The sequence below is a fragment of the Symsagittifera roscoffensis genome, chromosome 6, assembly GCF_963678635.1.
Source record: "Symsagittifera roscoffensis chromosome 6, txSymRosc1.1, whole genome shotgun sequence".
Lineage (NCBI taxonomy): Eukaryota > Metazoa > Xenacoelomorpha > Acoela > Convolutidae > Symsagittifera > Symsagittifera roscoffensis.
In genome coordinates, this window is record NC_087067.1 from 49,456,645 (window position 1) to 49,479,247 (window position 22,603).

The 22,603-nt window shown below is 34.6% G+C and overlaps 1 protein-coding gene across 4 annotated transcripts in view; it reads left to right on the top strand.

Moving 5' to 3' along the window:
* The first annotated feature begins 3,967 nt into the window (after window positions 1-3,967).
* LOC134848479 (uncharacterized) overlaps window positions 3,968-22,603 on the top strand; it is a 35,983-nt gene continuing 17,347 nt past the window's right edge. The window contains exons 1-6 of one of the 4 annotated variants that reach the window (XM_063865946.1): window positions 3,968-4,386; window positions 9,564-9,779; window positions 18,085-18,208; window positions 18,766-18,917; window positions 19,672-19,904; window positions 22,255-22,441. In XM_063865946.1, the coding sequence (XP_063722016.1) occupies window positions 9,677-9,779; window positions 18,085-18,208; window positions 18,766-18,917; window positions 19,672-19,904; window positions 22,255-22,441 (799 nt within the window). In that variant the 5' untranslated portion in view covers window positions 3,968-4,386; window positions 9,564-9,676. Of the gene's footprint in view, window positions 4,387-4,903; window positions 5,442-9,259; window positions 9,780-18,084; window positions 18,209-18,765; window positions 18,918-19,671; window positions 19,905-22,254; window positions 22,442-22,603 lie in introns of those variants that run through there. The other 3 variants (XM_063865949.1, XM_063865948.1, XM_063865947.1) reach the window with 3 other exon arrangements.

The window sequence follows — 22,603 nt, forward strand, 5'->3', positions numbered from 1 at the left end:
AACTTTTTTCTGTCCTAAATTTTAAAAAAAATGCTGTTTCATACAATTGTGGGGTTGCTGAGAACAGTTATAGGCATTCACATACAAAGATATAGCACCAACCATGGTAACTTGCTTTACTCGAGGCAATGGTCACCCAAACGAAATTTCGGAAGTTTTTTTCGTTCAAGAATTTTTCCAATTTTTCTCGACACTCATTTAAATTAAACATCAACCGGTTAATGCGTTGCGCACTAAGAACACATTAACCATCTAATTGCGTTTGATAAAGTTTTGTAGCGTTTTACCATTTTTTCTTGGGGGAGATCGCTCAATTGGTACTTACGGGAGGAAATTGCTCAATTGATCTAAAATTTGAGAAATTAGAGGCTCTTTCGCAGCCCATTTGTCCTTGTGGGATGGAGTAATTCCTCGGTTAAGATGTTTTTTGATTATAGGTTTTCAAGAAGAAGAATTAATTTATCCAAGAGTGCAAATTATATAACAAAATACTGATGGTGCAAAACCATTGGAGAGGGTAGATAAAGAGATCAGCTGATCTGCTCTATGTCTAACCTTGAAATTTACTCGGAATTTTACCATAGTTATGGTTTTATACTGAATCATAAAAATTACTAAATTAATGAAATTTGGCCACGCCAAAAATAAAAGGCAGCTACTGGAATTGAACGCCCTGTATCGGAACGAAAGTCACGTTTGTTACCACTAGAGCAACATGCCTTCCTAAATGAAGAAAATCAAAATAATTTAAATCGAAATTCAATTATTTTTCTTTTTCCCTTTTTATTTCATCTAGCCCGATCTTTTTTCCGCCCCACCATCCACTTTTCATCGGGTACCCACCCCTTAGACAGGCCTTTTCCCTGAATAACCCATGCCCCCTGGTTTGTAGTTTAGGGTGTTACCTCCGGGCTATGATCAGTTAGGAATAAATAAATATAAATAATTCATTGTTATTAAGAAGATAATTATCACGAAAATTGTGCACCAACTGTAAAATAGAGTTTTCTGATAATTCTAAAGGATTACAGGGCAGCAAGTCATTTGAAATCAGGTTATTGCTCTGTATTGCTTGGTAGCTCTGCAAGTAATTCAAAAACGGTTGAAATTTTGTTCGATATGAAAATGTCTTCCGAAGCGTCACGCCGTTTGCGGAAGTAATTGAATTTAAGTTTTTTTTTCTGTTAAATTATTTTTTTTGAGTGAAGTGTAACTACAGCAACCGTAACTGAGAATTCCATGTTGGATAATGGGTTTATTATTCGACTTATAATAGCTAATCAGCTAACCTCTAGGTACAAACTGAGGAAGCTCACAAATTGTACCACTTACGAGCCAGTTTCTTTGGAAACAAGTTGAATTTGACCTTGAAAAGATAATTTTGAATCTATTAGAACAAATATTTACAGAGGGGTTCAGTTTTAAGTGTTAAATTTTCCATTTTATATTGATTGGAAGCACTGTTTCCTATATTTATTTGTACATTCTTGTCAATATTCAATACAAGTTTATTTGCGTTTAACCAATTATTTAATTTTAATAAGTCTGATTTTATATCGGTTACAGTACAGCTTAATGCACTTATTTTGCTATCATCGGCAAATAGAAACACTTGTATGTTTACAGGCTTTTGGCATATCATTAATGTAGATTAAGAACACACGGTAGAAAATTACGGTTTGTGGGCACTGACTCTTCGGACTAGAGCTAAAATTAAGGTTGATGTTCTTGAAACACATTTTTGGTCGACTTGCAGCTGAATGGGTGTCGGATTTAATCTTGTGGTTTTTAGACTTTTTTAACCTATTTTGTTTCCTAAAAATTTCCAGGTTTTTTTTGAGTAGGATAAGACTGACAAAAACTGTTCTTGGAATATAAGTAGTAATAGCAGCAAGACCAAAAGACTTCAATTTAAGCCTTAAAAGACTTTAAAAATTCTCACAAAATTAATTGCAAAAATGTTTCTGAGTTCTTTACGAAACACATTGGCATTTCAAGGACTGGGTACAGAAAATCTACGAGCAGAAAACGACCACATAAATCGAAAGTTATTTTTGATTGGCGCAATTTATTGCAAATAAAGCTCAAATCTGCGTGGTCAAAAAATGTTCAGTCGGAATTTTTTTAACCCGGAAATTCACGATGTTAACTATTCGTTAAAAAATTAGACATGAATTGAAACATTCCATGCCATCAGACTGGTAAAAGGAGCTTTTTTCAACCATTTTTGACCTTATTTTCATGAGGAGATTTTTTGTAGTTTTAAAAACTGTGGTCAGAGCGTTTTGTGCTACCTGCACAGCTACAGGTCTATGTTGCCTGAGCTTGGCATCAACACGAAGCGGAAAGTTCATTTGATCAAGGCGTTTTTGTTCCGACTAGTTCATGTTGGTTTTTTTTTTCAAATATTTCGACCAATTTTGACTGCCTCAAGAAAAGCTGAGAGGGGTCAAATGTGGTATCTTTTTAATCTTATTGGTCGTCATTTGGATTCTTAATAAACTTATAATAATTCGTTTCAGTGTCTAGGAAAATCGGTCTGAACATTTTCGATTTTCAAACTAAGTTAGACGAAGGTGGCTGAGAGCCTTACATCCCAAATTTAATTCTACCAGAATTTTAGCACTATCTTCTAGGAATTTTCAAAATAGAGTTACTGCTCCTTCTTGCTTTTTTACTCTAATTTTCCAGAAAAGAAATATAGTAGGAAATGTAGGCAAAAAAATCAAAAATAATATAAGTTTTTGTTTCGATTTAGAAAATACTCTGTTTTTGACTTTATTTTCTGAAATCTATTTGGTCAGATTTTTCTGTGATACTTGCTGATACTTATAATTGACTTGGTAAATAAAATAATCCTATCGGAGCAAGTTTGATCAATAGATACTATTTTTGTGCAAGAGTTTAATCCGCTTTTAAATTAGAATTGAGTTTGGCTCCATTTTTGCATCTATTTTTACAGATCAGCTTCAAAAATTATTTTAAAAGCGTGTTAAAAAACTATTTGAAACTTGGAAAGAGCGTGAAAATCTTCAGTGAACGGGCTACAAAACATAAACTTTTTTCTTGTAGTTGCCATGACATTGTTCAGCGCTTGGAGCAAGAACAACAAAGTTGCGCAGCATAAATTGTTAAGAAAAAATGTGTCTCAAGTTATGAACGTCGCAGAAGGAAAATGAGGCTGAGTTGGTACTTAAAAGCTTCCCTACAACTGAGTAGTTTTGGTATAGCTCATTTTTGTTCAGATGGCTTTATTTCAAACTAGATCGAACTTTTGTTGTGGTCAGTTAGTTCTCATTTTCCCAGCCTCCGCAGTCTTTGATTTTCTATCTATTTTTATGGTGTCTTCTTGAATTCGAATTGACAGGGAGGACCAAAATGTCAGGAGGAAATATAATTTGATGTTCTGGATTTTCGGTTTAATCATTAAAATGCGCAATGTCAGTCAACCGCTCCTTTATTATTGATTTTAAAAATTCATCTGAAAAATTTTCGACTAGTCTCAAAAAAAAAATCGGGCTGCAAGGCTGGTATCATTGATTGATTATAGAGGGGGTGATAATAACTTTTGAGGGGGTGATAATACGATTATTTGTCCTCGTTATTAGAAACCCTCTAAAATATCACCCGTATTATATACTGTGTTATGGGAGAAGAAAGGAAATGAAAAAAAATAAGTTAGCTATACTTACGTGTCTGTTTTTTTTTCTATTTGGCCTTATTTTACCATACCTGGTATAATAACATGGTTATGTTTTGCAGCATTTCAAGTACGCTTTTCGTTGAAAATTTCCCTAACGGTCAGTCAAATCCATGGTTTGTTTAACTTATGCAGCGCCATTCAATTAGATATTTTTGATCACTATCATTGCGCTGTGATCAAAAAGCTCTAACTCGCAATGTTGCTTTAAATATTTCATTGTCAAATAGCCAACTACAGTAGCACCGTGTTTTCATTTTTTCAAACACTAAAAAGCGAAAATAGCACCATTGAAAATAAATTTAGAGGAGACTGGTTGCTGATTTGTTTTCTATAATAAATTGCTGCTTTTTCTCACTGCCCTTTTAAATTTCAGATATAGTAAATGTTAAAAAGGGAAGATCTTTGAAAAAGAATTTCCATTCCACTAATTATCTCCATCGTTGCTCTGCTGGTGTTATCTGTGTCTAGTGTCTCATTATCTCAAACTCTGAGCAGATTTCATCCCCGATTCAGTTCCTCTCATTCATTTCAAGTCCCACTGGAGTTATTTTCTGGTTGGTTACAATACGACTGTAGCGTTGACAGACTTTGAAGGATTAAGTTGCGGCTACTTGACATTTGCTGACTGTCCTTACTTCTGACTTCATCTGGAACAAAGTAACTTGAAACAACAAAAGATAAAGGTTAGTAGAACTCAGTTGTAATCGTGATTAGTTGCCTTTAAACTAAGGTTGGTACATCAAATCAATAATTATTTTTGTTGGATCTTTTTTTGTTACATTGCGGTAGAAATTTCGAAAAATGTTCGCTTAAGACGTCTTTGGAAAGGTTTGACTGAAAAATTGCATGAGCTTCTTTCTTTTTGGCGAGGGCTGTTATCCTAAACTTGAGCACTAGCTGGTGCTCACAGGTCAACTGTTTAAAAGGGATGTAAAAAAGATCTAAATGGGAGCTAACTTGTCATTTTTTTTAATCATAAAAATGAATTCCGTGATAATTTAACTTTTGAAACAAATATTGAAATCCTTTGTGAAAGTCAAAAGGATGCCAGATATCTATAAGAGCTCTCTTAAAGAAACGTTCAGTGAATACCAACGATTCGTTTGAGTCTCGACCGAGCGTTTTTCGAACCGACAAGCCAAATTGGCATTTATATTAGACTTCACACTTTTTGAATTGGTGCGCAGTTTTTTATGCATACAAATGCGTATGACACAGACTGAATTCAATTATGTTTTAAAACTGACAGAGATAATCTGAACTAAACTAGAATTACATTTTAGATTAAATACTAGGCCGATGGCAGTTTGAGGCGTTTTTTACTATCAATAATAGTCTGCAATAATTTTTAATATATATTTTTTTCATTGTAAAGCTTTTCTTTTATCAATTTTTTTCCTATTCTTTTTTCAATATTTGATATGGAGCTGGTGCGTTAAGTTTTTATTCCAGTTATTTTTGTAGCGTTTTATTTCAGTTACATCACGTTCGATTTGAATTCTCCTGCAAGCGTGAAATCTAAAATTCACTCATTTTATATCCTGCCATTGTAAAAAGCGTAGATTGACCATCAAACAGCCGTCTGTGTTGGAGCAAAATTTACATGAAGGTCTTTTTACCCTTCTTCTAACTTTACACGCGCTTAGCCCTTACTGTGTTGCTGTTTTTATCCTCATTTTTACTGCGTTTGTGCAATGTTGATTACTGAGCTTATTAAGTGGAGGATATTTTTCTAAGGGTAAGTTGAAACTTGAAAATTCAACATTATTAATCATTTGGGAGTTCATAATTTTTAAACAAAATGATTTGACATTAACAGTTCTCAGAGTAGGCAATTTTCCTGGTGCAGTTTTTTCAGACCAGGTTTTTCCGCGTTTGTGAATTCAACCCGTGATCTAAGATAGCTTAAACAGGGTTGGCTCATCAGTTTGATTACAGTGTGTCTGCAACAGATGCCCGGAGAGTTTATTTTGAGTATTTCATTTTCATTTTTGAGTGTCGTATTTTGCGTCTTGTATTTTGATTATCCTGATTTTTAAACCCACTTGATTTTTAAGTATATTGGTTGTAATTCAGCCTATCTGTGAAAGAGTTACCAAATTTTTTGTTATCAAAAATTGTGTTTTTATTGTTAACGATATATTTCATCTTTCCGAGGTTTTTTGAGAATTGTTTCTGAATGATTTAAGATTATTTACACAAGCAAAGCTTGTGTGATAGTATGAACTTTCTTTTATTTTCCAACCTAAGTCGCAAATATTGTTGCGACGCAAATATTGTTTCGACAAACTGTTCATTTTCAAAGTGTTCGTTTTGATCAGTAACCAGCTATTAAGTACAGCCAATGCTAAGGATATTAACACTGATTATAATATTACAAATAGCACTTTAGATTCAAGGTATCATGATCTGTAGCGTAGAGGTAGGGAAGGAGAACCGCGACAAAAGAAGAGGGTTTGAACCTGGGCAGGGTCGATTGTTTTTAATGAACTTTTTCGTTACTAGTTAAATTGCGTCCGCTCTATAAATTGAGGCTTGTTTGTTGGTAAATATCTTTTTCAAATTTACTGGTACTGCTGATGCCGCATAATTGGCTTGCGTCTCTTAGCAATTATGTAGACTCGTAATTGGCGTGCGTCACTTAAGAATTTTTGTATGCTAAAAGTTTTACTCATTCAGTGCCAAAATCACCTACTGCAAAAGATACAGTTACAAAAAGTCCCATGTAAGTAAAACGCTCGTTTCATAATATCCCATGCAAATTAAAAGGAACCCTCAATTTATGATCAAAAATATGATCGAATCATAATCTGAGTAAACGTAGATTAGTTAGGTATTAAGCGTGCATGGCTGAGTGTTTAGTGCGTGAGAATCATAATCTCCAGATCGCAGTAGGTCGCAGAGCAAATCCGAGACCTAGCCGATTTTTTTTCTAACTAATTCGAAGTTTTTTGCTATGTTTCTTATTGCTTTTTGTAGAGCTTTTTGTCGTTCTTCTCACTAGTGTTTCGCTTCGCCTCTGTGTCAAAATCATTGAAAAAAACAGAAATTATTTTTTTTGTACTTGAAGAACTTCCAAAAATGGTCAATTTTGTTGTTTTTGGCGGTCCTTTCGAAATACCAGATTATTTTAAATTTGTATTTTCGGTAGCTGTAAACAAGATTCAGATTTTAAGTAATAATAAGAACCTCGACGCATTCAAACTGCTTAACACAATTTGACTTGTACCCGGTAGTTTCTATATTTTCCCTAAACAGCTTTACCAGCTCACGCAGTTCACATCCTTATTGGCGACTATTATCCACCTTGCGTCCGCACCCTGCTTAGTAGTAATTGCTCAATACCCTATAACAGGTTTCTACGCTGCACTGAAGTCACTGTGTTTGCATTTCAAATAACTATTCCATTGAAATTAATTGATTAGCTTTTTCTGACTCATTTTTGTAAGCATAAGAAGTATTCTGCTTCCATACATCTGTTTTTTTCTCATGACAAAAATGTTGTTTGTATTTGTGTTTTCGGGGAACAAGTCCACCCAACCATTGCCAGTTCAGTGACCGCTTAGTTAATATTGTTTTCAGTGCTTATTTAAGAATTGTCTTTCACAACATGTTTCTCCAATTGGACATCATTCGCATTGAAACTCTGATAGTTTCGGTTTTTTTAAATAGTGCTTTTTTTCCAATAATTTTGACATAGGTTCCGTCTCCATTATCACAAGTTGTGCGAAGCCTTACTTTGCCTCTGTGTAATAGTTTTCATCTGCTTTTGATTGTTGATGCTTCTGAAAGTTTTTTTTTTGATATATGTTGTTTTTTTTTTAAACTTGGAGCGCTTTTGTTAGAACCCTTGCACAATGGAGGTTGCTCATTTATCAGACAGTTTATTACCAGAGTGATGAGCCAAAAATTAGAAATAATTAATTTGGTTAAATTCAAAAATGAAAGTTTATTCCGCATTGTTGTCACCTTTGCGATTGGCAATCCGTATCGAATAGAAGTACTTTTTTCCAGGTGAGCTTACAGAATCACTGAACCAAGTTGTCAACTGTCAACTCTCTCGGAGGCTTCAGCCGCAAACATTTTTTGAGCATACTTGCATTTATAAATAAATAACTATTCCATTTGACGATTAGTTTTCTATGTTGATTTGCTTCTTCCCACTAAAATTTTGTAGGCTTTGTTTTTGAGCATAAAAAAATATTTGGCTTGGATACATGTTTTTTTTTCTTTCATGGCAAAATATTGTTTGAATGTGTGTTTTCGGAGAACAAGCCTACTCAAGCATTGCCAGCTGAGTTACCGCTCTGTAAATTTTCTTTCAATGCTTATTTAACCCAGGAAATCGGCTTTCACTGCTAGTACGTTTCCTCCAACTGGACCTCAGTCGCGATGAGCCTAGGATAATTTTGGCTTTTCTAATTTTATGAATTTTACGCTAAGTTTTTTTGCGCAGATTTTTGTCTCGATTAGCGCAAATGGTGCGCAGCTTCACTTCGCCTCAGTGTAAAAACTTCGTCCCATAAATTTTATCTACTTTTGATTGTTTATGATTTCAAAAGTTAGAGCGCTGTTGTTATAAGAAGTGTCCAATGGAGGTTGCGCATTTCTGCCGTTAGTTTGCTGTGTTAAGTTGGCGTGAAAACTTAAATTTATTTGTGGGGTTTTCAATGCCATTAGCGATATCCGCTTCATGAATGTACGTACAATACTGTTTGAATTAAAGATTGAAGTAGGACCCATGGAGCAGAGGTCTCGGAAAGTGACTTGTAATTAGAATGTGGATGCTTAAAATCCTGTGGGATGAACTAATGCCTTTTCAAGGCTTTTTTCCGGTCGTTTTTGTTTTTCTTTGAGAGTTTTTTCTTACTTGTTTTAAGAGTTTCTATTTGCAGCTTTTGCTTTATTTCGCGAATTAAAGCTTAGTAAACGGCTGAAGTCTTTTAGAAGGCTCTGTTAAGATTTAGCAAGCAGTGATTGTTGATGGCTCAACTATCATTGACTTTGGAATAGCAATTTTGTGTTACATTGTGGTATTATTTCTGTTCTCTTTAACACCCAGTTCAGTTTTGCCTTTTTTCTCCGATTTCGTCTCTCATTTAAACTGAGGGTTAAGCTAACGCTTAAATGGTTCGTCTTTTTCGTATAGTCAGTTGAAACATGACTTTTCAATTCAAAACAGACAAACAAACTGAGTTTTATTTAGCTTTTTGACGATTTCAGCCGCTCTAGTTAAATTTGTCTGCCCGTGCTCATGTTTGCTTAGTTGTAGACTTTATGTTATCTTCGAGGTCCATTCTGGACGTTCTCAAAGTGCTCCAAGTAAGTTCTACTGTATATGGAATCGCAGATATAAATATACTTTGAGCGGTATGAACCTTACGAAGGCGTTCGGGATCTTTTCAATCTTTTGGTATTCTGAAAGTAGGTCCTAGCGTGCGTGTGACAGAATTACCCTGAGAATACCTGTTAATTCACCAGTCTACTAACAAATCTGCCATGCTAGTTGCGTATAGCCTAGTATTCTGTTCTTTCATGATTATCAATTGCACCATAAGTAGTAGTACCAATCGGGTAAAATAGCAGTTCATGACTATCTGTGTACCCATATTCTTTGGCCAAACTAGTATTCGTACTAAATTCTTTGATTTTATTGAATTGAAAGGCTGATATAAGTATTTAATTCTCGAGGCTATTTGTTGTTTATTCTTCTCTGTTAGTTTTGAACATTTAACACTTGTATATAAAAAGTGAATGGTTTTGCATTTTCGACATGCACGTTATTCTACAATTGTTCAGCCCTTATCGAAATTTTTGAACCATTATACCGTGAACAAAGTTAAATCAATTACTGTTTCAGAAGTGGAAACTGATCATTTACCTGATTATTGTGTGAACAACCTGATGAATACGATTCTGACTTGGGCATCGAGCTGAACTACCGAACTGTTCTATTCATTGCATGTTTTTGTGATGGATCATCAGTCCAAACCCCTCTCTATGTTTTTCCCACTCTGTCTCCTCTTCATCACGATCACTGTCCCTGAAGTACAGGCCGCCTGTGACTACAACGAAGGTGAGTCGCAGCTAATTGCTAATTTTCAAACTAATTGCAAACTCTTAGCAAACAGTCAAATCGTAAAATTCACGAAAAACGTGATCGACTTCTAATTTTTAAATGGATTTTTATGATCAGATTTCCCAGCGAAATCAAATTTTTATGCCTTTTGATCTACTTTACTCAAATTGGGTTAATTTTATCAAAAAATTATTAAGCAAGTATCAAAATTCAAAGAGCGGTACTCGTTAAGAAAAGTGACCCAGTACTTCAAATGGACGAAAATAAAATGAAAACTTGAAAACATTTCTCGATTTGATTTGCCATTTATGTTTTTTTTTGAAATAGAATTATCAAAAAAGCAAATCACTACCTTTAAAAACTTCTTTTTCTTATTTTTAATGGAACCATGGATAGTTTTACTAGACCATACTTCGAAACGAGGTTTTTAAAGCGAGCATACTTCCAAACGATGTTTTTAACGAGACCATACTTCTAAACGAGTACCCAATGAGCTTAAAGGCCATATGATTTTTCTTCGAAATTCGAAAGTTGGAGTTTTTTTTAGAAAAACAAGTTAGTTTTTTTATTTCCTTGCGTTCATTACTCTGTACCAACTGTCTGTTGGCTATGTTTATTTTTTTTTTCTGGAAAATTCAGTTCATTTCCTTCGTTAAAAAGAAAGCAAACTCCAGTATCGAGCCGCGAAAGTGTAAAGGTCGCCAAAACCGTGATCGACTTTAATTTCAAAAATGGAATTTTATTACCAGATTTCCCTGCAAAAAAAATTTTTTTAACCTATTGATCCAGTTTTCTCAAAGTGGGTTAATCAAAAAACTACCAATCTTCAATTGTTCTTGAGTTTTAAAGAGCGCATTTTGTCTGTTGGCTATGTTTTAACTCTGTTCATTGTCTTTCTCGATATGTTTTTCCTTACAAAATGAATTTCATTCGAAGCAATTTGAAAATTTTGGTTTAACTAGTTTTTCGGCATAGCTAGTTTTTCTGCAATTCTTTCAAAATGTTTTAAACTTTGGGGTTTTGGTCTCGTTTTTTATCCAATATCTCGCCCTGAGATGTTTGTGATAGCAATAGCATTTTTATATCTCAGGCTATTGTATATCTCATCAGAAATTCGCAATATCTTAAGTAATATTTTTTTTCACAATTAGGTGACAGTAGACTACTTTTGACGGCGATCGCGATCCTTCAGTTTCCTTTTGTGGTTTTGGTGTTTTTAAACTGCAGTTTATCTTACAATGATATTTTTTGCACTGCCGATAGCAATGGTTTAAGAGTAGGTCTCCTGACTTTTTCAGTTCTAGAATTGGTTCAAATCCTGTGGGCGGCACAAATTTTATTTTCGATTCTAAGGGCAACTTATTAGGATTCAGAGCTTAACATTGATTTTTTATTTCTCGTTTCTAAACGTTTTCAATTTTTTTTCTTCAAGAAGTTGTTCCTAATTTTCACACTTGCGAAAGTAAATGCCTTGTAATCGGGAACTATTTCCCGTAAACAACTTTTCTTAAATCTGAAGTTGAAATTGAAGGTACTTCTTGTGAACATTGGGACTATCGAGACTGCTTTTCATTTGGCCTTAATGTAACGCGGTTGTCTCTGTACCCTAATGTCTAGGGTTCGAGTCCCAAATAGACCGTGTTTTTTTTTCAGTATTTATGAAATTTAAAAAATTTTCCGGAAAAAATTGAATTGTCAGTCCTATGTTTGTCTGCTTATGTTTTGTCGGCTTAGTTGCCACATTGTTGAATTTTGTAGTGCAGCCAGAAGTTTTAGTAGCAGATGCAAATGTTCTTGATGTACGTAGCTTATAAAAATAATAGCCCTGAATTTGTACATTTTGTTTTGCTTTAAAGCTTCATTCGTCCTAAAAATTTCGGAATACGTTTTATCAGCTTAGTTACTTTGCTTTCTGTAGCTTCAAGGGCAAAAAATGATTGGTTAAAAAATCAATAGTTTGGCTCGCAAAAGTTCAAAGTCTTAAAACTTGATTGTTCAAAAGTTTTCGTCAAGATTTTCTTATGGTTAAACTGTTTTCGGCTCAATGAAAATCTTTGAGCGGCTGTTTTTGGCTTAAAGATCGCAATCTTGGCTTTTAAAAAAATAAAGATTAGATAGCTGTTAATTGTGTTTCTTGGCTATTTTTCTGAAGTTTGTTTCAATTTTTCTCAGTGTTTTTTTTTTCATTTTTATTTCTGTTTCATTTTTATTCGCTAGCTTCTTGCAATGCTGTGCTTGCATTGTACCGCAAGTGATGCGAAATTCCGCTGTTTCGCTTCTGTAAAGTTTGTTTTCTGATTTTATTAAGTAATGGTGTTTTTTTGTTATTGCTTATGAAACTTAATTGAGGAGTTAGCAATAACTGCCTGACGATTAAATGTTGACAGATTTTTTAGAGTCGATGGAATCTTACATAGGCTGTGATGATTTTGTTCCCGTTTTTTCAGGAAAAGTCTTAAAACTTTTTCACGCTAAATTTCATTTTTTTGCGGTTTGACTGACTAATTTTCAAGTTCGGTTCATTTCTTTTGTTAAAAGGAAGGCAAACTCCACTATCGAACAGCAGAAGTGTAAAGGTCACGGAAAACGTGATCGACTCCTAATTTCGAAACTTAAATTAATTTTTCAGATTTTGCTGCGGATTAAAAGCTTCACCTATTCATCAAGTTTTCTCAAATTATGTTAATTTATCAAACAATTGTGCCAATCATAATTTCAAAAACAGCTTTAAGGCCATTTATTTTTGGTTTTGAAATTCGAACATTGAAGTTTTTTTAGTAATAATTCAGTATTTTTTTCTGTTAGCCTGCGTTTGTTGGCTCTTTTACACCTACTTACAACTGTCTGTTGGCTATGTTTAAACATATAAATTTCGATGTTGGTTTACTTGCCATCCTGGCGTAAATTCGATGTATTTTGGCTTACCTATTTTATGCGGAAAATTATAAACTAATCAAACCAATGAGACTAGATCTTTTGATTTCAAGGGAGGCTTTGATTTCGCCAGGTTGACGTAGGCTTTGAAGTGTTTCAGTTTCACTGATTTGAAAACTTAATTGAATTTGGCATTTTTTTGTTTTCCTTGATCCTATCTATTTTTATAATTGTTTTTCCAGCGGTTTACACAGCTCAAAATTGGAATCTAATTAGACTTTTTTAAAATAATCATCAGAATAGAACGAGTGATTTACATGTTAAAGATTTTTCAGTCATATTCGAACAACATAAAAAACCAATAAGTTGTCCCAGTGTCGAGACAAACCTATTTGAATTTTTTTTGGTTCGATAGAGTAACGTTCGTTATATCAAAATAAGTCAATTAGGCTAAAAAAAATGTTGATTTCATTTTCAGTAAAATTAGTTTTCTAAGCTTCAGTTAGCGCTTTTTTGGTTATGATAATTTTCTTGAAAAATTATACATTATTCTGCAAAAAAATTCTGATAAGTAGAATGCTGAAAGTTTTTTTTAAATAATTTTTTCCTTTTTTGTTTCTTTTTCTTTTTTGAAATGCAGCTGTTGTCTATTATGTTGAAGTCACTTAGTTTCTACGCATTTGTAAAGTTCTTTCATCACTCGACGAACAAAAACCGACTTTAATTTTTTTAAAAATAAAATGTTTTTGTAGCTTTTCTAGGAATGTTTCGGGAAATTTGGTGCTACTTGCACAGCAACAGGCTATTCTTGTTTTTTATTTTTTTTTGCATTATTGTCGCCTTTCTTTGGGTTGCGATAATTATTACACGTATACATTGTGCCTTAATAACTAGAGAAAGCTGACTTTTAAAAAGTGAGAAAATGAAAAAGGTATGCTAGCTCGCCCGAAAAATACGTAAGTGAGAATGAATTGTTGAAAAATATTCGGAAATAAATAATGAACACCAGGCTGCAGTGGAATAGCACAGATGTAAAATTTTTGCACACCAAAAACCTGACTTAAAATTTAAAATTTTCCAAAACTGGACCCGACAACTTCAAATTGATGCCCAGTCAGATGGTTTTTTATCGAAGTTTCACTGAATTTCTCTACCATTTTCATGGGAAGCACTAATGGCTTTTCCCAGCACCAAGCGATTGTTTGAAATTTCTTTCAAGTGTCGCAATCACTACTAAGAGGCTTTTTTTATGAGATTACACTTGACCTAGGTCGAGTTTTTTGAGGATGTCTAAAATGTTTGGTAAAACCACGCTGCGGTATAGTACTGCCCCTCTTCCGAGAGTGGCCGGAACAATAAAAATGTAAATAAAGTTAAATTGCATGTTTGTTTAAAAAAATAGAGTTTGCATAGTGTTGATTTGATGCTCACGACACGCATATCTATGTAAATGTTGCAACCATTGAAAGTGAGGAGAAAGTTTGTATTCGGGTGGATTTTAGTTTTTGTAAGTGTGATGAACGTTATGAAGACTCTTATATAGTCTATAGTTGTACATTTATACATTTTAATGCTGTTAGATATAAATGCACTTTTCAAGTTCATTTGAATTGAAAACCATCAGCTGAAATTTATGTAAATAGCACTCTTCAAACGACAAAATTTTCAAAAAGTTGTACCAGTTGTGATTTTTAGTCTAAACTCGTGTGAATAAAGCTTGTAATGGCTTCTTTATGCTCAATTTTAGCCGTAAAAGTTATTTTACTCAAATAAGGTCAGATTTTGGAGTTTTTTCATTGCCATTCGATTAAAAATCATCTGCTGAAAATAACGTAAATAGGACTCTCCAGATACAAACGTGGTTATGGCGCGAAAAAAACATGAACTATTTCTAGTTTTGAAAGTAGAATTTAATTTTTAGTTTTCCCGCGAAATATAAGTTTTGCTTATTGATTCAGTTTTCTCAACTTGGGTTGATTTTATCGAAAAAGTGCCAATCGTAAATTGTTCTAGAAATTCAAAAGGCTTTAAGGGCATCTATCTTTTTCTTTGAAATTCGAAACTTGAGATTTTTGCCGAAAAAAAAACAAGTTTATTTGTTCCGTTAATTGACTCTTTTCTAGCTGTCTGTTGACTACGTTTTTTTGCAACCGGTCTAAGTGGGCTATCTGAAAAAATTATTTAATCGTTTTCCCAAGCTAAATGGGCTTTTTCTCACCAATTTTGGGTAAGCTCCCCAAACGCTCTCCTGAAAGATTCCTTAGCGTCCCAGTCGCTCTAATGTCTTCCTTCAGGCGGTGTTTCAGTTCATGAGCTTAGTAGCCCTGCTGTCTTGCTTCGAAATAAAAGAATTCTGAATTGAAGGCTCTTTGATTGGGGGTGGTTCGAATTCAAAAATACGGCAAATTGTTAGATAGTCTGAGAGTAACTGAATGTTTTGTTGATTTGAGTTATAAATGAGCATAATCGTAAAATAACAATGGCCAGTTGATCTTTCTTGCAATCGAAACAATAGTAACTTCTGATACGGTTTCCCTATATTCGATGATATATTGGGTTTATCTGGAGCGAAATCGAACGAAAGTGTAGACAGCCCCCGTCTTTTCTTTAATATCCATATCTAAACAATCATTCCTATCAAATGAATTGGAAATTGTAATTGTTATTCGGCCCTCATGGTTGAACCCCAATTCTACAGATCAAAGTAAAATCTATAATTTTTTGTTCCTTCTAAAATTATTCTCCTGAATTTTTATTAAATTTTGTTGGGTACCTTTTACATTTGTAATCAACTTAAGCCAAGATTTAGCCTTTGATGTTCGGCGGATTGGTGTACGTGCCTTAGAATTTAAAACACAAGGTTCAACTTTCATATCCGTGCAAATGTTTCGGACGCTTACCTGCGGAAGACAAGCCAGAATCTTTTATTGTCCGTTCATTTAAGCTCCCAAAAGAGTTGCATCGTCTCTAATCTGGTTACTTTTTGAGTTATAAATGACTTAATACCATTTTTATAGCTTGCCGATTTTAATGTCGGTACAGCAGATATCGTGCCCGATTGATGTTGGTTGAATTTTAATACGTGTTGCCTGATTTCTTTTTCAAACTGTTGCATTACCATGTGTTAATTGTGCTTCTAGGTCAAATAATTTCGTATCAGAATCAAATCAGTTTGGTTTTTCGAAAAATTATATCTTACATTACATACACATTACTGTAGCATTATTCCTTGATAGGACAATTTGTAACCGGCGAGAATTCGTAACAGTAAATTAAGCATTAAGATTCATGAGCAGTGTTCCTCTCGTTCCGGACGTAGGCGCAGAGGAGCAAGCGTATCCTACTTGCCAGTGCTTTGTTACGAATTGTCGCTTGTTACGAATTGTCGACTGTTACGAATTATCGAGGGAAGGTGAAAGTTTTTATAGGCAATAAGAAAGCTTACCTTGTCAAGTCCTGTCTCTGCAGTTTTTTACTTAAAATTAGTTTATGTGCGACACGCAGCTGAAGAGTTTTCATACAATACTTTGAAATTGGGTAATTTTCCGAGCATCAATTCATTCCATGGCTTAAAGCTCCCGGGATTCTGTCAAATCAAAGTCTTTTGTTGATGAATCGAAATTATTCTCATGTTCTTTAAAATTTACTTTCGTTGATTTCAAATACAGACGAGTAAGCAAGCATTGGTTAAGTTGAATTAGTTACCTTCAATTTTTTCTCTTGGGTGCGATGATTTTGTTTTCATTGCTAAGCAATAGCGAGACTTAATCTCGACTTAAAACATTACTAAAAAAATTTAAAAATTATCAGAATTATAAAATTGTTCATTATTAATAGAGAAGTTATCGTTCCGGGTAGAATAATCGCCCTGCTAATTGGTTAAATTTAAAATTAAAATCGTCGCTGAGGTTAGCAGAAACAATTTGAGAACTTTAAAATAACTGGAAGGATAAGCAAGGTCAAAAATAACCGTAATATTTACTGAAGCTTAGTAACATTTAGTGGAGAAAAGTGTGTCATTGTCTAAATTAGATTGCTTACCGCGCTTCCGAAGTCTCTGTTGGTAAGTCCTGTTTAGTTCCGTGAACTGTCGGCGCCAATAACCGCATATTTGGATAAATAATCTCAGAAGGGAATTGCTTTTAACAAATATTGTCGAGATGTCTGCTAATGAAAGAAAGGGCCAACGAAACAGATTATAATCTGCCGCGATATCAATTTTCTAATCACCCATTAGCCTAAGTTTACCTGTTTGCTGTTCATTGTAATGTTGGTCTATTTGCGTGTAATTTGTCTGCCCGATTAGTTTCAATTGACTAACCTGAAACCGTTTGCTTAAAATGGGTTTTAGTTAAACATACCAGTCCAAGAATAGTTCGTCCAGCTTTTCTTTCTCTTATAGCACCTGTCGGGTTGCAAGTTTTGATCTCTTCAGATGGCTATTCAGGTTGAATGGGTTGTGAAAACTTGACAAATACTTGCTGATAATTCCTTTTTCGTTTCATCTGCGGCAAGTGGAAGTTTCAGTTCGTTTTCTTTGAGATTTATGTTTTAAGTTGAGGTAAACTTTCTCGTTTTAAGTTTCAAATCCCTCTCACCAAACAGACTCGATTGAAAACATTAGAACATAATTTAGGATAAGTTTGGACGTAAATCAATGCCATTTTGTTTTGCTGGCTCCAAAGTAGGCGTTTGAAGAAGCAAACGTGTAACGAATCGCTTCAGACCCATAATTTTTGTTTTATGTTGTCTTGAAAGAAGTTTTCAGCGCTCCGATTTAATATCAAAGCAGTTTTTGAATTACTCAAAAAGAATCTGCTTTCAAGTTTGTTACTCTACGTTAGATGAACAAAACTCATTAGTTTACCTGGCCAGATTTCGACTGAAGACTCAAAAAAATATAGTCAATCATACGATTGGAGTCTGCTCCTAATCGAAGCGCCTCGAAACAGTTAATTTGGTTTAAGTTGTTTGAAAATTTGGCCAAGTTATTCTTGCCATGCAGTTATTGATCGGTTTCGACCTAAATACCCACAAACCCATTATAAGTACTTGGGTTAAGAACCCAATCTAACTTGAAACTGCTCAAATAATCCAATCAATTGCAAACATAAGGTCCCTAAAATTGAATTAAATTTCTAAGCTTCCTACTTACTTCAACTTAAACAAGACCTCTAGTTAGAAGTTCATATCTTTTCTCTACAGAAAGTAGAAGTTCATATCTTTTCTCTACAGAAAGTTATTCGGAGTTTAGATGACCATTGAATTCCTTTAAATAACCTAGTTCCTATAAACTTTATAATTTACATGATGGCGTGTTTGACTCATTTTTTGTCAATTATTATGATGATGTTATCAGTTAAATTTTACCAAAGTGAGAGTAGTTCCCAAACTGAGTTCCCAAATCTCTGTTCTGGTTCTGATTCAGACAACGTCGTCCCCTTCCCGCCCTCCCTGCTGGACTTGCCGGACTTGAGACTCCTGGAGTACAATGGAAAGCAGTTCAAACTGGCTTGCGAGCTGCTCGTCTGCTCAATCACACACCCAGTCACGTGAGTAGAAATGTATTGAGTTCCATTCACCTTCCCTTCCCCTGTTGACGATGAAGATAATGATAATGATCGTCTTGTTTATCCACCTCTTTTGTGACTCGATTGAAGAGAACCGGGACAATTGATAAGTCAACTGAAGCAAACCACGTTGTTAGTACCATATACGCTTGGACCACACTCCTAGTTTAATAATAATTAAAGTGAAACTTGAGAACATGTAGGAAGAACCTGTTAGGTTTTAAGATAAAGGGCGATCGAAATTTTGTGAGTGGATGCTAGATGGATGGATGGCCTTACGTGAAAAAAGACTGGTTAATAATAGTATTGCTGTTAAAGTTTTGAAAGACTTTGTGGCTATATTTAGTGTCGGGATTACACATCACAAGTAAATCTTGTCTGTATAAGACATCTTAAGCTTATATTTTCTTTCTAAAGTCTCTGTTGCTGATTTTAGTTGGGTTTATTTTACACCTTTACGGTAAACAGCCCAGCTTTTTGACTAAATTTCTCTATAAAAAACACTACCAAGTGCAATGTTTTATCGTCACTTTTTATAGTTTCACCTGGATGTTCGCTCACAATGAAGATCTCTCAGATGCGAAAGAACTAACTCACGAAGGTCACGAGGCGGCCAGCAGCACACGGTACCATTTCGAGGACGACAGTCTCTACATCCATCCGGACATCAAAGACTGGACTGCCATCACAGGTAGATTCACTGATCCCTCTATCGCCTTTGTCTCGTTAATGTCAAAGTATTGACAATGTTTTTTTCGGTTATTAGTCTGACGGAAGCTCATTAATCTATAACTGCTCATTTTGACGTCAAAATTATTTTTTGCTCATTTTAATTAACAACTTCTCATGTCTACGTCGAAAATCAATGTTGAATCCATTTCAGGATGTGAAAGCAGTGTCCAAGTAACATGCAAAGCTTTGTTTGTAACCAATTAAATTGCTCAAAGTCATCGATATTGCCAATAATTTGCCCTTAAATATAGAAGTAGAAGCCCGTAGGTTTGTTTTTAAGAGTAATGAACCTAGTGAAGACTTATATGGGTCTTGCTGATTTTTTTTGTTTTTTTTTTCAGGAAAAGTCTCTAATAACTACAGATGTGCATTCATACATATTGATGCATTTATGAATGCACTTAGGTATATGTGCACTTTTTGAGTTCAATGGAAATTAATCTGCTGAAAGTGACGTAAAGAGCACTCTCCAAATACGAACGTGGAAATGGCGAGAAAAAACCAGTGGTACCTATTGAACCAGTTTTCACTGAACAAAACAACTTAACGAAAAAAATGGTCAGTCACAAACAGGATTTGAAATTTGAAAGTTGGAAATGATTTGAAAAATTATATTTCGGTTTCCTTTTTTTTCGGTTTCCTTGTTCTTTCCCAATTGTCTGTTGGCTATGTTCAAATTATTCTAAATTGAAAAAAATTGGGGTTGAAAACAGGCTACTACTGGTGTGAGGCAGAAAATGAACATGGAAAGGCCACTTCTAACAAGTGCCACATTGACAAGACTGGTATCAAACAGCGCTTTGAAGATCTGCCATTGACGGAAGTAATGGCGGGAGAAAGTGTTCAACTTGAAATGGCCAAGGATCCCCCGAGTGATGATGATGTACCACTGATCGCCTTCTACTCCATCAAATGGGACAACACTAAAGCCACCGAAATTTTGAAAGTGAGATAATTTATTGATGCTCATTGTTCCTTAAAAGATATAGGTTAATCACTGAGATAAATAGTTAAACATGGCTTTACGGAGAGAACCTCTTCAATTATTGTTTTAGAAAGCACTATGAAATCATTTGAATTTAACTATGTGCTGTTTCAGCCGGTTATCTAGGCCATAGGTCACTTTGTTGTTTTGGAAAAATCTTTATTGTTATTTTTACGCCCAGTAGCGGATTTAAGAAAGAAAATGCCACCACCCCCCCCCCCCCCCAGGGATTTGCCCTTCTGCCGACCCAAAGGGCCCCCCTTTGTACTATTTTGAAAAGTCCTTTTTTTGGCTGACTGACCTTAAAGTTTTCTAAACGCGACTTTGGCGCCAAAGTATACTAATTTCAAGGGTGGGGTGTGCGGAAAAAACGCGATTTTTTGGTCATAGTTTTCCAAAAAGTGCCTAAAAACGACTTTTTTGGCCTGTTGCTCGACAAATTTGTCGGCGGAGCAGAAAATTTGGTGAAAATAAGGATCTGGAAGTGCTCAGAAAAAGGGAGTGTTAACAAAATCAGTTGAATAATTTGATAGCTTGTCGATTAAAAGTATTTTTTCTAACCATTTGTGTGATACTGGTGAAGGGAGTGTAAAAATTTAGTTTCGAATTTTTTTTATATCAAATGATTCAACTGATTTTGTATTAAGTTTTTCATGACAACAAATTTGTTTTCAGCTCAACGGGAGTTTTAAAAACTTCGCTATGCTTAGGTTCCGCTCTATAAATGTTTCTGAATACTTATTCAACGCCGGCGATTGTGTTTTTGGACGTATTTTCCTTCATGCAATTTTTTTTTCGTAGTTATTATTTCTTCGAGTTTTTTCTTGACAAAGTTTTCTCATTTTCTGTCTGCTAGCTTGTAATGTTTCGTTTGTGTTGTATCGCTCGTGATGCGAAGCTTCGCTATGCCTTTGTGTTCAACTGTATACATTTTCATAAGAAAAACAAAAAAGCGTGTTGTTTTATTTTTGAAATCTGCTACCTGATTGTTGATGTGGTTTGAGTATCTAATGTATTCTGATTCTTTCTCGAAATCAAGTTATCTTTGTCAAAAATTGCTTAAGTCAAAATTAAATCAAATGATGTGTTATTTCACTTGTGAGAGCATTAGTACATGTAATCGAGAACTAGACTTTTTCTCCCAAAATCAACTTTAATTTGATGTCTCTAAGAAATTGACCTTTCTTTAGTATGGAACTTTAAAAGCTTGCAGACTCTTCTTACTTTGCTTAGGGCTAAAGCAGGTTCATGAGGTCTAAGCTTGTAATTGTCGCTTGTAGCCAAATTTTGCAATATTATTTGACATTTGGCGTTGATAATAGAATGCTGCGTTCAAATTGAAAAACAAACTTAATTAAGAGCAATAAACGTAGATTTTTTTTGTGTTTTTTTTTCATGAAAATGTCAAAATTTGTTCATGCTCAAATTGATTTAAAAATTTTAAAAAAAATTCGAAAGTTGAGTTTTTTCAAAAGTCCGTTTTTTTCTGTGTCCTTGCTTTCATTACTCTTTTCCAACTGATAGTTGGCTATGTTTCAACACTGGCAAATGTGTTTCTCAACATCTTTCCTTAAATTGGACAGCATTTGAGATGAAAAATTATCCAATCGTTTTTTTTTTCGATTTTTTGTATGCGGGGGCTTTGGTCCTATTTTTTGGCCAGCGGGTCTTATGCACTAAACGGTTCAATTAGAAGGACTTAACTCAACAATTCCGACCTACAAAAACTTTTCGTTTGCAAAAACTATTACAAAAATTCTTCACTCTTATGAGGAAAATTCCAATTAATAATGGCACTTTTGGCTCATTAATGTGGAAGTTAAATTAAATACGAGCAGCAATAAGTATGAACTTTATTACTCGGTTGTCATTTTGGAAATGCTTTTTATATATAGAAAAGGTTTTGTCAGCATTTTAAATTACTTGAAATGCTACTAAAAGGCCTGACAACGTGCTTCTTGATTTGGTTGGCCAAAATTTAGTTCACTTCAAGATGCATAAGTTTTGATTTCGGACCGTTTAATGTATAAGACGGCTTGCTGCCTTGGATTTTTTCTGCTTTATCGCAAGTGGCGCGAAGCTCCGCTTTTGCCTGTTTTTTGTCAAAAAGCTAAAAAAGATAAAACACAACTTCTGATTATTGTACGAGGCGAGATTCAGCTGTCGACCTCGTTAGTGGGAACCTCGGAGCGAAAGGACTAGTAAATGGCGAATAGTGTGTAATTCCGGAAGAAAATACCGAAAAATTACTTGATATTGAGTAATTTCTTCCAAAATGGACGTTGTATATATTTTTAGTGATTTGTTTCAGCCGAAAGTGACGATGAGTAATAAAAATGGCCGCTTTGTAATTGGAGCCAACTTCGACCTGTACGTGCTCGATGCGAAAACGACGGACTCGTCCATGGCAACTTTGAACTTCCGGGAGTACGGCACCTTGACCACTTTCGCATACCGTCAGGCGCCTATCAAAGTACTGAATGCACCGTTCCAAGGAGGTACAGTTTTGACTTCTGTTGATTAAAGATGCCTCTATTTTTTATGAGACTCTGTAAGTGGTCTAACTAGCCTATAAAGGCTATCGACTTTTGCATGGCGAGTAGAAAACACATCAAATTGGGTGAATACCTAATATTTAAAGTAGAACGTTTGTTAAATAC